Here is a 12,624-nt window from a genome sequence, read left to right on the forward strand (position 1 = left end):
GACATGAGATTCACTCACCTATTAATGCCGTTAAGTACATTGGAGGATCTGTGATGCTCTGGGTCACCAGGCCACAGGAACCTTGTTAGATTGCACTTATTTCCACATTTCCCACTTCTTGATTCCTGCAGATCTCCAGGTTGTGCGCGGAGGAGGCGGCTGCTCAGGAGCAAACGGGTCAGGTGGAGGAGTGCCTGAAAGGCAACCTCCTGAAAATCAAACAGGAAGCCTGCAAAAAGGTGAGCCTCCTGCACCAAGATGGTCCCGTCTGCACGTTTCCCTGCAGGATCAGGATGTGGAGAACCCCGACTGTGGTCTGTTGATTGACAGGAGGTGCTGAACATGCTGAAGGAGAGTAAAGCGGACATCTTCGTGGACCCGGTGCTCCACACGGCCTGCGCTCTGGACCTCAAGCACCACTGTGCCGCCATCACGCCTGGCAGGGGGCGACGTGGGTGACGTCCGCACAATGTCCTCCGTCTTTACCCAGCATGCAGTTAGGATAGAAAAACCCATGTTTTACGAGGCTGTGCTTCCCGCAGAGATGTCGTGTCTGATGGAGGCGCTGCAGGATAAGAGGATCCGTCTGCAACCCGAGTGCAAGAAAAGACTCCAGGATCGCATAGACATGTGGAGCTACGCTGCCAAGGTAACTCCTCGGCTTTCACACAGGAACATGCATAAAAAAAAAAAAAAAAAAAAGAGGTGCCACTCTGGAGGAGCTGCAGAGACCCACAAGACAGCTAGTGGACTCCACAAATGTGGCGGAATAGCGAGAATAGCCACAAGCTACTTTGTGTAGGAGAGGCAGCAAACACGTGGAAGAAGGTGCCCTGGTCAGACGAGACCCAAACTAAAGTTTCTGGCTGAAAAGCAACCCGATGCAGGAAGGAAAAGCAGCACTGCACGTCCCCCAGACAATCCCTAACCCAGAGAGAGAGAAAGAGAGATTTCAGCAGGGCCAGAGTCGATAAGTGAAGCTACTGCTGGAAAATTCTGGGCAGAAAAAAATATGCTAGAAGCTGCAAAGACTTGGTTTTGGATCAAGTTGTGTTACCGTGTTAAAACGGCCTAGTCAAAGTAAAGTCCCAAATCCAACTGTGGCAGAATTTTCAAATGTTCAGAGATGCTCTCCATTTAACCCGGTGGGGGTGCTGTGTCAAAGTGTGATGATATTTAAAGATTAAACCTTCCACCGCTCAATTCTGCTCCATTTCCGTCGCCGTTTCCCAGAAATGCGTCGCTGCTCCAAACCGCCAACATTAAAGTCTAACTCTTGGACTGAAAAAAAAAATCCTGAAAACCGTTGAATAACAACAAGGTGAATTTTGAATAATAGTGTATCAAAAGTGTTCAAATTAAGTTTAAATATGAAATATTGCGCATTTTTTTTACACCGATTATGGTATTCCGCGTTTGAGTGCTGCCTCTGTTTACGATCGGCCGTTTCCTACGTGTGACGTCAGTTCAAGAACACCGAGAACGCGCGAAGGGAACTTGCATAGAAACACACATTGTTTACGTTGTACAACAGGTACAGCGAACAAGGATATATGCATGTTTTCCAGTATTTTCTTTCACACACCAAATCTGCTGATCCACGTCTACTTTGAGCAAGCGCTTTTAAAAATAAATCGCCGAAGTAATTACAAGATAAAATGCCTTCTAGGTGCGTAGTTAGTGGCTGTAGTGCAGAGTGCAGTGAAGTTGGTTTGACATTGGACATTCAAGCTCCGCGGAGTCAGCGGGATCTAGCTCACGGTTGATCCGGTTGAAGGACTCCGATTTCGGCCAGCGCCTCTCAGCTGCTCCCTTCTCCCATACGCGATGGGACCGTCAACAAATCTGATTTGATTTTTGTTTCTCAAGAGTACTCTGCTGACTCTGCGGAGCTTGAATGTCCAATGTCAAACCAACTTCACCGCGGTCTAGTGCAGGCCAGAAAGTAGCGCTACATACTTGGCCGGTGGATCAAAAGGTTCGAAAAAAATAGGATAAATTCGTAAAAGAAACGCGAAAAGGACTGGATTGCCGGCAGTGACAAAAGTGTTTTATGCAATTCACACTTCACGAGCGAGAATTTTGAGGAGTACTTACAATGGAGCATGGGCAGCGTTAGCTATAGTCTCCTCAGGTTCACCTTGTTCAAACTCCGTTTCTTCGTATATATATTCGGTATCGGAGTCGCCGATGCTTGAGGTGGAGTTTATAGATGTATGAGACATTTTTTTGTTACATTTTTTGTACGTAGGGTAAGCGTTATTAATTAAATTTAATAAATCGGTAGCTAAAGTCGTAGTGTTAGCAGCCGGATGCACGGTTCTGTTTGTGACGTCACCGATTGAAAAATGTTCTGGCTTTTTCGCTTATACAGCAAGTTTTATCGAAATTACTTCCAAACGGCGCACATAATTCACATAATATACATTTCTTTACTCTGGTGACTATTTGAATGCATCTGCGTTAAAATACATTCAGTCCAAGAGTTAGACATTAACACTTTCACAGAGCGCCGTACGTGATTGGCAGCCACACGACGTCGTAAAGCGTCTGGTGTTTTTTCCCCCCTCTGCCCTGCAGGTGGCGCCAGCCGAGAGCTTCTCAGACCTCGCCGTCCAGGTGATGACGTCGCCCTCCAAGAACTACATCCTGCTCATGATGGCGCTGAGCGTGTGCGTCCTGTTCCTGGTGGGGCTGCTGTGCGGTCGCATCACCAAGCGCGTGACGAGGGAACTGAAGAACCGGTAGAAAGAAGGTCGCGGTCCAGAAAGAACAGACTGCTCGCCCCCTCCTCCTCCTCCTCCTCCTCCTCTTCCTCCTCCTCAGTCTCCCCCCCTCAGCTGCCTGGTCTGCAAACAGCCGACGTTAACGGTGCCAACGCCACACCCGAACCCCCCCCCCTCCCTCCGCTGTAGAAAACCAAATGCTTGAGCCTCCGTTTTGGACTTCTCTGAACTCAAAGAGTTACGGATCGATGAAGACGACGCCGTCGGTCGTGTTTGAACGTCTCGATGAACGCTGTGGCCGGGGACCTCACGGTTCAGTCCTGACCGTTTGTTTCGGTATATTTCTGGCTAACTCGTTTTTTTTTTGTTTTTTTTTGTTTGGCAGCTGCTGCGTATTTCTCTGCAGGCGAACTAGCCGTTAAACTCTTTTGAGTTGATCCTAATCGTTTGAAGCACATCTTGTCATGAAGCTCCGTAGATAGCGTCCGTCTGCGTCAGCGACTCCGAGCCGGCCTTCATGAACAACATTTTAATTTAAGCTAAACTCTAATTTCATTGCACTTTTTACTTTGCCGTCTGATTTTTTTTGTTGCAGGTGACCTGATTTGCAGATGATGTTGCACTTTGCTTTGACCGTGTGGGAAGATTTCTTCTGTTCATCTGGAGGGAGGAAAACAGAAATATAAGCAGAAGTGAACCAAAAACTAGGTTGAAGTTGTTTTTTATTTTAGATTTTCACCATAAAACAAAAATGTTTTAATCTCTCAATCAGCTCCTAATTAATTCTTTCAAAGTATAGAAACAGCCTGGATCTCAGCAAGGTAACCAAGATGTGAAAATATAACTTTCAGATCTACATGTTTGATTTGCTTTAATCTAAATTCCTGTAGCTAATATTTTTGACTTGAATTTCTCTGAGGGATTGAGTGAATGTGTAGCACGTCTTTATTTTCAGAAGGTTTCCACTGAACGAGGGAAGAACATTATCCAGTCGGAGGCTAACTGTCCGTTGCTTGATAAGGAGTTTTTTTTTTTTCTCTCTTCTTGTATTTTCAGCTTGTACAGAGTTAATAAAGTGTGGGTTTTTTTTTAAATATGCCATTCAGTATGGAGAACAGATTAATTATTGTGATGTCTAAATTTTGCTGTACAGATTCAAGTCGTCAATTTAATAAAAAAAAATGTCTGCAGTTTTCAGATATTTGCCTCAAACTGATTTATTTTCAGTAATTATCTAGAATTATTTAAGTTTCTGAAAGAAACCGAAAAAACACACCTGAGTTTATTAGCTTCAGATTAGGGCTGAACGATTTTGGAAAATAATCTAATTGCGATTTTTTTTTTTTCTTAATATTGCGATTTAATGCGATTTTTTTATTTTTTTTTTCCAGTTTAATTTATCATGTCTTTTTAAACATATACAAACAACAAATCATTTTGTTTCCTCGCTGTGCAGATTAGTTGCTAAAAGACCCACAGCGTCTAAACTCAGAGCAGAAATGATTGCGTTCTGCCTACAATATATTTCAACCAAAATTGCAATTTTGACTTTTCTCTGCATTAACCACAAGCAACAAAAATGGCATCCAAATAAAGATGTTTGTAAACAAGGATTATTTAAAACAAGAACTTTTAATGTTTCTATTAATCAGAATTTTGTTCAAGAGAACAGCTTTTAGTTGATTTGGACATCAATCCTTGTTGAACACAAAGTTCAACCAACAAACAAGTCTACATTAAACTGATTGACCAGAACTTAATGCTATGTATGATTATATAAACTCTAAAACAAGTAATAAAATTAGATTATCTCACTGCTGCAACTGTCTTCCCTTCCATGTGGAGGCAAACCCACTTTAAACATTTTACTGACACCTAATGGACGCGTCTGATTCACTAATTGTTACATAGCCAAAAATTGCAGACTCTGCGATTTGGAAATTGCGTTTTTTTAAATCTCGATTATATTGAAAATGCGATTAATTGTTCAGCCCTACCTCAGACGTGTTGGAAGTTAGACACAACGTGAAAGCTGCAGGATTCTGGACGTTGAAGACCCCTACTAGGTCAGCCTTTCTCAGAGTGTATCAACAGCGTTAACCCCAACAACTCATTAAAGTTCTTGGGGGTTTTTCATTTAATCTGAGGATTGCATGGGCCGACTTTTGGGTAAATTTACAGATAATATGCTGCTTATATTGGCAGAAATTGCCTGTAAGCGGCTCCAAGGACTACAGGTAGCAACGTTCGCACACACCTCCATGCTCCACAGCAGCAGCTAGCAGAACTCCTGCGTTCACAGGGATGGCGACACTCGTTTATCTTGTTCTGTCCGAAGCCCCGGAGGTAGAAGAAGCGTATTTCCTCTGCAGACATCCCAGTAGGACGGATCAGAAATGTCCATCATCTTATCCAAGCTCAGGTTGCTAACCCCACTGGACCCCCAAAGGAAGGTCCAGGGGGCGTTCTGATCAGATGCCCAAACCATCAACAAAATACCACAACCCTCCTGTGAGCTGCATCGAAATGTTATTACAGGGTGCTTGCGCAAGTCTTGAAAGTCTTAATAAGTATGGAATTTTGAAACACTGTTTTCCAGACCTTGAAAAGTCTTGAATTTTGTGTGAAAGTCTTAATAAAGTATGGGGAAAAAATGTATGGTAGAATTTTACAGTATGCTCAAAGGCATTGTGAAATGAGAAATAGGAAGGTAGGCTATAAAACTATAATTTTACTAACTGGTCACGTACTGTATTCGCCTAATGGAATCAAACACTTGTTTGATGTGAAATTCATGTACTTGTGATTTTCATGTTTTGAAACGTTTTCATCAGTAAAAGCATAATTTACTGTGAATAATGCATTTGTTCATTGAATACTAGCCTATAAAAATTAACATTTCTAATAAACAGTTTGTACAATCTCAACCAATGAAGTAGGCAGTAGGCACACAAGTATACAAGTACATAAAGTTAAGGTCTTGGGGGGGGGGGGGAAAAATATCCGTTTTGAAAAAGTCTGGAATTTTAATTTGGAAAAAGAGCAAGCACCCTGTATTAGTTGCTCTTCCTTTTCGATCATACTTCAATTTACTGTGATTTAAAACAATAAATGCATTAAAATGTGTTTGCATAACAAAGTTAAGGTGAGCTCTGACTCTTAGTTAAAATCCCTGCTCAGGAGGAAGTTCATTTCCGCTGCTTGCATCCAGGATCTCGTTCTTTCGGTCGTGATTCAGACCCCATGACCTTAGGTGAGGGTCACAATGAAGATGGGCCTGTTTAAGTGTTGCTTCCTGCTTCAGTTCTTTCTTCATCACAACAGACCAGAGCATCGCCCACATTGCTCCAGACAAAGCCACGATTCATCTCTCCATCTCGTTCCATCCATCACCGGTGAAAGACACCAGATACTGACCCCCAACCCAGAGGGCTTGATCTGGTCGAGGACCACAGCCTCAGTCTTAGGAGCCGACTCTCATCCCAGATCAGATAAACACTCCTTTTCCCAACAAATTGTCCAAAAAGTAAAAACATAAAAAATAATCAGTGCTTCTGAACTGGAAAGCTGCCTTTTCCCACCACCAGGGGGCAGTATGAGTGAGCTCATTGAGTGACCAATGCCAGCTCATCACAAAGACCTGTGGGACACATAAGCATAAAAACTAACATTACTCCAGAAGGTATGAAGAGGACATTATTAAAAGACCAAAAGAAGCCAACATAATTATCGTCTGTGTTCTTGGGTCTCAATCCCAATTACAACTTCCTGAGACTATGATACATACAGTGAGCTATGAAGATTTCTTTATTTAAAAAATGTTTTCATTCATTGTGTTCAAACAAAAAAAAAAACATTCTGAAGTCGTGAATGAAAGGGAGCAGAAAGAAGAAGAAACTTATGTTATCTGCCGCATTTACCTAAAGTGATATATAGTTTTAGGTAAAGGGGGCAGATAACATAAAATCAACTTCAGCGGCTAAAGTTGACAGTCTGCCTGTGACTCTCCTCCCGCTGCTCCTCCACAGACGTTCAGCTCAATCTGCATTAAATGCCTGAGCTGGAGGGACAAATTTGTACCTTTTTTTTTGTCCTGTCAGTCTAGTATTAAGAATTGTCTTAATGCCAAAAAAAAAACAATTTTACTTTCACAAGTGGAGCCTTACTGCAAAAGCAGTAAGGCTCCACATTTATAAAATGCAATTCCTTAGTCATAGTGCTCCGCTTGGTTTATACATGCAAGAGGCTTTATTATAATTTATGAAGGGAATATTTCATGGTACACGGACATTGAAACAAGAAGGTAGAGGAGGAGGAGGAAAAAAAAGGAGAAAAGGTGAAGAAGAGGGAGAGAGTTATACATCCTCTGCAGGTGAAGAAGCAAACTCAGAGAGATGAAAAGAACAGCAGAACCAGCCGATAAAGTTTTACAGGTTCAAACAAGCAACACCTTCATACTATCACTGAAGAATATTCAGTATTAATTAATACATGTATAAAGTGACAGCTGAAGATGATAATTGGGGTTTTCTGTATAGAAGTGAATCTGCAAGTACCTGAATCCAAACACCTGTAGGTGTTTGTAAGAGTGCGCTTGTGTATGTGAGGTTAATCCATGAGCCTCATTTCTATAGTCTACCCGACTCAAAACATGTTGTGGCTTTAGCAGAGACGCTCCTCTGCATCTCTACCAGCTTTGTATGTCTAGAAACTGAAATTTTTGCTCTTTCTGCCCAGATTTGTGGTCCATACATCAGCTGCACTGACAACAGCTTCTCCCCCAGAGTCCTGGCTCTCTGCAGCTCCTCCAGAGTTACCGCAGGCCTAGGCTTAGTTAGACGGTGGATTTAACAGAACTTCAGTCAGATGATTATTTTATCATTTGACCCAAGAGTTGCAATTGTCACAAAATTAGAATGTGCATTATTGCGATCGAAAAAACTCCATGTCTGCGATATGTGGACATATCTCAGACGTCATGCATTCTCCCTCTGTATGTCAGAAATATGCCTTTTGAGTGGACTAACTTCCTTTTAATGGCCTCACCAGGTTTGTTTATTTAGTGGCCGAGAGGCTAAAATCGTTAAGAATTACAAGGAAAATGAAGGTTAATCGTGATGAATATAGTAGCTCAAATGTTTTCCTGTAATCGTTGCTCCCCTACCCTCGTCCTGATTAAAAGAACTTTCTTCCCAACCTCTCTTAAAGGAGCCGTTAGCTCAGGAATGTTCTTCAACAAACCCTCCAGGAAAGAGAACCAACGCATTCGTACTAAGATCAGATTATACACGCTGGGCTCCCGTCTACCAATTAGGTGATTTCTGAAGGCAGTCGGTCGCACTGGATTTTATTCAGGGGTATTAGAGTAAATTGGCTTACCGTATAACAAATGACTGCCACTATTTGCAAGTTATTTTTTCTTAAAACTTTAATTTGCACTGCTGACTGTTTATTCACAGTACCAATTGTGTACAATATTTGCAATTACCTTAATTACCTTCCACTGCACTTTAAATAGCTTCTGTCCAAACTTTATTTATACATTTTGTAGTAATAGCTACCTGTATATTATGCTCACAATTCTGCCTATATATAACAATCATCTGTATATTATGCTATTGTACATATCTGTAAAACTATTTATAGTACTACCCACCTGTATATTATATTCGGTACATATCCAGCTGTAAATTTAGTTCACAATACTAGTTATCTATATATTATATTCATAGGACAAATCTATCAGTAAAATTCTGTTTTTAATAGTATACATCTCTATATTTATTCAGTAAAAACCCATGTCCTGTACTTATGGAACCATTGTATATCCTGCACTTGCTGCTATTGCACTTCTGTTTAGACCTAAACTGCATTGCGTTGCCTTGTACCTGTACCTGTGTAATGACAATAAAGTTTAATCTAATCTAATCTAAAAAATACCCTGAATAATCATTCCTGCACTTAAGTTATGCATCCCAAAAAACTCCAACTAAAATATGTTAAAGTTTGTGGTTATAATGTGAGAATCTATGGCAAAGTTAAAGGGGTGTAAATATTTTCAGATGCACAATTATTTTGTGTCAGAAATAAACTTTTTTTTATATTAACCTTATTTTCAGCTACATTTAAATCAGAGGAAATCGGTTAAACTCTCGCTGTACCGATGACAGAAGAAACTGAGTCGGAAAGGTTTAACGGCAGCAAGCTCGGTTTATTTCTCCCACGTTATGTACATGCTACGCTTTAGGAAAGACTTCAGGAGCGTGCATCAGCTTTTAAAGTTTTAAATCTCTTATTAGTGTTCAGACATGCTCGGATCAGCAGGACAGAGAAGCCTCTCCTCAGAAACCAAAATTTAAACATGAAACAAACCAAATCCCAAGAAAATGATACCAACAAAAGGTTTAAAAAAAAAAAAACAGAATTATCTATACTTGGTTTATGTGACTGAGGTCAATTTGTTGTGTTCACAGCCAAACAGTTTTTAAAAAAAGAAACTTCTCGCTGGTTACAATTACCCCCCAGGAGGAATAGTGAAAAGGAAACAGACTGTAAAGAAAAAATCTAGTCTTAAAATGTCTAAGAAATAAGTGGCAACAATTAAACTGTCCATACTCAGAGGTTAATATAAACTGTTATTGTTCTTTTAAAAAGAAAGCGTCACATCCAAAACCAGAGTAACTTGAAAAGCCAACTTAAAATACGATCGAATTAAACTAGAGGGTGGAAACAGAAACCAGGTCGGTGCTGCCGGCAACATCCAGTTTACGTTCAGGTATCCGAATATTAAACCATCTCCCAGCTGTTTCTTTTTTATTCAAACAGCAGAGCAGCAGAATTACTGTCTAAAGAGTGAAGAGCTTTATTTAGAGCATGCAGTTCTTTGGCCAAACAGTAGGGCGGCGTTGTTCATTGAAGGGATGCAGTTCTTCAGCCAAACAACGATGGTGCTGCACATTTATGAAATGCAGTTTCTCAGTCCATCTGAAGGGTGGCGCTGTTCATTTATAGGATGTAGTTTCACAGTCAAACAAAGGGTGGCGCTGTTCGTTAATTGTACGTAATTCTTCAGCCAACTAACGATGGTGCTGCACATTTATAAAATGCAATTCCTTAGTCAATCTGAAGTTCATTTATAGGATGTAGTTCCACGGTCAAACAAAGGGTGGCGCTGTTTATCAATAGGATGTAGTTCCACAGTCCACCACAGGGCGGTGCTGTTCATTTGCAGAAGATTGTAGATCAGTGACACACGGGGGCTGTGCTGTTTATTTGCTGCATGGTATTTATTCAAAAAGAGCGGCGCTGTGAATTTACGGGATGCGATGCACATTTTCTGGCCTAATTATCTAAGGCACTGATTATCGGGAATTTGGCTTTTCATCTCAAAGGAATACCTTAATTTATTTTAAACAATGGGGTTCTGTGAACTAGTTGTCCTAAAATCTCCTAACTGGAGAAGTTCTGATTCTACTGAAGGTAAGATATTGATTATTAACATCTAAAGAGTGACGGTAACTCATAGTCAGATCAGACTCTGTTTTTGTACCAATTTAGGATAAATGAAAGACTTCTAACATTTCCAGAAAATGCTTTGTCATTTTGTGCTGTCACATCAAGTTAGTTAACAATGGTCTCTTTTACTTTATTTACAAAAAAGGTTTTCTCTGAATTCTCTAAACCGAAACTGTTCCAACAACAACCTACTGAAAGCAAAATACTGACTGACAAATGTTTCACCGAGCCCTGTATAAAATCAAAACTCATTGTCCCTTTAAAGTCTATTTTCCAGCCACTAAAACCAAGAGAGGAAGATCTTGAGCATGCAATTGCACTGGTGGCCACTAGGTGGTAGATCCACAAAAACCTATAGGCTAGAGGGAAAAAACTTTCACCGGCATGTTTCGCATGTGCAGAAATGGGAGCATTTGTTAATTAAAGCTTCTCAAAATACTTTAGATGCGATATTGCGATAAGCACAGGAGCTTAGCATAATTACACTAAGCTATGCTAACCAGCTCTAAGGCCTAGCTTTATGCGAGCTGGACTTTTATTCTGACATGGTAGAAATTTTCCAAAATGTTCAAATGACTAAATTTAAAAGATAAATCCATTTTTTTGGTGCGCCGCTTGCTGCGGATTGACTGTCTTTTTGCAGGGGGGAATATGCATTTGTGCGTTTCCTACTAGCGTTGGATGACTCTGCTGGCAGATGGTGTAGTTCTGTTGTCCTCTCCTCTGTCAGGCGAGTAAAACAGGCTTTCTCAACAAGGCCCGACTAAAATGTCGCTCAGATGACAGTAAAGGAGGATTCCCAGCCAGGATCCTGAAACGGTCTACTCTGGTCAGGACTGGAAGCTTTCACTTGATCCGGGCAGTCTGTGTGCAGCGTTCGGATTGGCTGAGTTGACCAGGGGGGCGGAGCCATCAGGAAGCGATGACCTGGACGTAGTTGGCGGGGTAGAGGCCGACCTGGCCGCTCCTCAGCCGTCCTTTACACCAGCCCTGCTCGTCCTCCTCTCCGAGCTTCAGCAGCTCGTCGCCTGCAGGGAACGGGAGGAAAGTTGAACACATTAATGCACATTTTGTCTCTGCTCCCCCGACTCCTGTAGGGGGCGAATTAACGAGGCTGGACACAGAAAACCGATCTATCCCTTTGAGAAATCCTGGGAATCCTATTGGCTGGCTGGAGACAAATACTTTAAGCATAAACTAGAGCATCCTTGCCAATTATCTGTGGTTTTTATTTGTCTTTAAAACCGTTTCCTGGTCTGTTTCCAACGCACACCTCAGCACTTCTTTACCCCTACTCTAACATAGTCATAAAAAAAAAGCTATTAAGGGACAAACGCATGAGGGTTTTCTTCAAAAGTCATTGTTTTATATCAAAACATATAAAAAACCTGTTTACCTTTACGAAAGGTAAGTGTCTCCAGCCCAACAGTCACCTTTAACACCAGAATAAGAGAAAAACAACCATTTCTCACAAAGCTACATGCTACTCCACCGAATCGGTCCTTGTGCTACACCATGGTAACCTGACCCTAGCCAAATCTGGGACAGATCCATAGTAACGGCGTTTCAGAAGGCTGGGCCTTATCAAAAATTCTTGCATATGATTGGATAAGCCACTTGTCTGTCATCTTTATCGACGTGCTATTTTAACCACTCACACTGAAGCTAACCCGTGACGCTGTGAGAGCGACGCAGGAAAAAACTAAACTTTTTTTTTTTTTTTTTTTATGTGTTTGCGGCTCTAGTGGCACGCGTTTTTTTTACAGTGAGCTGACAGGAAGAGGGGGAAAGACAGGCGGCAAAGCGCCGCGGGTCGGAGTCGATCCCGGGCCGACCGCGTCGAGGACTAAAGGCCTCCTACTATGGTTGGCGCTAACCGCTAACCGCTCCGGGGCGCGTCCGCAGCAGACGCGGACGCGCCCCGGAAAACAAAACTTGCCAAATCCGGTCGGTAGAAGGGCGAAAACATGGTTTCCACCAACAAAAGCCTTCAGAGGTGTTCTCTGATGTTCTTTTAATTAAACAATATTAGGTAGATTGGACAACATGGAAGAAATAGCAGCATCAATGCTAACGCTTGCTTCCTCCATGCGAGCCGCCATTGTTGTCTGAATCAAATCAGTCTCACGGTCGCTTCTCCACTACGTCACATCTATGAAACTCCAGCCCTGCGTCCTGATTGGCTGGACAATAAAATGGGTTGGAGAAATCACTCTCTATGGGAGATGTCCCAGATGGATGTGAGTGAACCTAGGCGGATATCAATCTGGCTAGGGTCAGGTTAGCACCATGGTTGGTGTTAACCTGACCCTAGAAAAAAAAAAAAAAAAACAACAACATTTAAGCACTAGTTTGGTTTTCCAATGGCAGTCCAATGAAACGA

General features: G+C 41.7%; 2 protein-coding genes across 4 annotated transcripts in view; one reads left to right on the plus strand and one right to left on the minus strand.

The window, feature by feature from the left end:
* The window catches only part of LOC105915422 (golgi glycoprotein 1a), a 35,030-nt gene extending 31,105 nt beyond the window's left edge, over nt 1-3,925 (plus strand). For both annotated transcript variants that reach the window (XM_036135933.1, XM_036135934.1), the window contains 4 exons: nt 132-239; nt 331-451; nt 543-649; nt 2,581-3,925. In XM_036135933.1, the coding sequence (XP_035991826.1) occupies nt 132-239; nt 331-451; nt 543-649; nt 2,581-2,748 (504 nt within the window). In that variant the 3' untranslated portion in view covers nt 2,749-3,925. The remainder of the gene's footprint in view (nt 1-131; nt 240-330; nt 452-542; nt 650-2,580) is intronic.
* Nucleotides 3,926-9,141: 5,216 nt separating this feature from the next.
* pacsin3 (protein kinase C and casein kinase substrate in neurons 3) overlaps nt 9,142-12,624 on the minus strand; it is a 38,436-nt gene continuing 34,953 nt past the window's right edge. For both annotated transcript variants that reach the window (XM_036135936.1, XM_036135935.1), the window contains one exon: nt 9,142-11,269. In XM_036135936.1, the coding sequence (XP_035991829.1) occupies nt 11,154-11,269 (116 nt within the window). In that variant the 3' untranslated portion in view covers nt 9,142-11,153. The remainder of the gene's footprint in view (nt 11,270-12,624) is intronic.

The sequence above is a fragment of the Fundulus heteroclitus genome, chromosome 4 (assembly GCF_011125445.2).
Source record: "Fundulus heteroclitus isolate FHET01 chromosome 4, MU-UCD_Fhet_4.1, whole genome shotgun sequence".
Lineage (NCBI taxonomy): Eukaryota > Metazoa > Chordata > Actinopteri > Cyprinodontiformes > Fundulidae > Fundulus > Fundulus heteroclitus.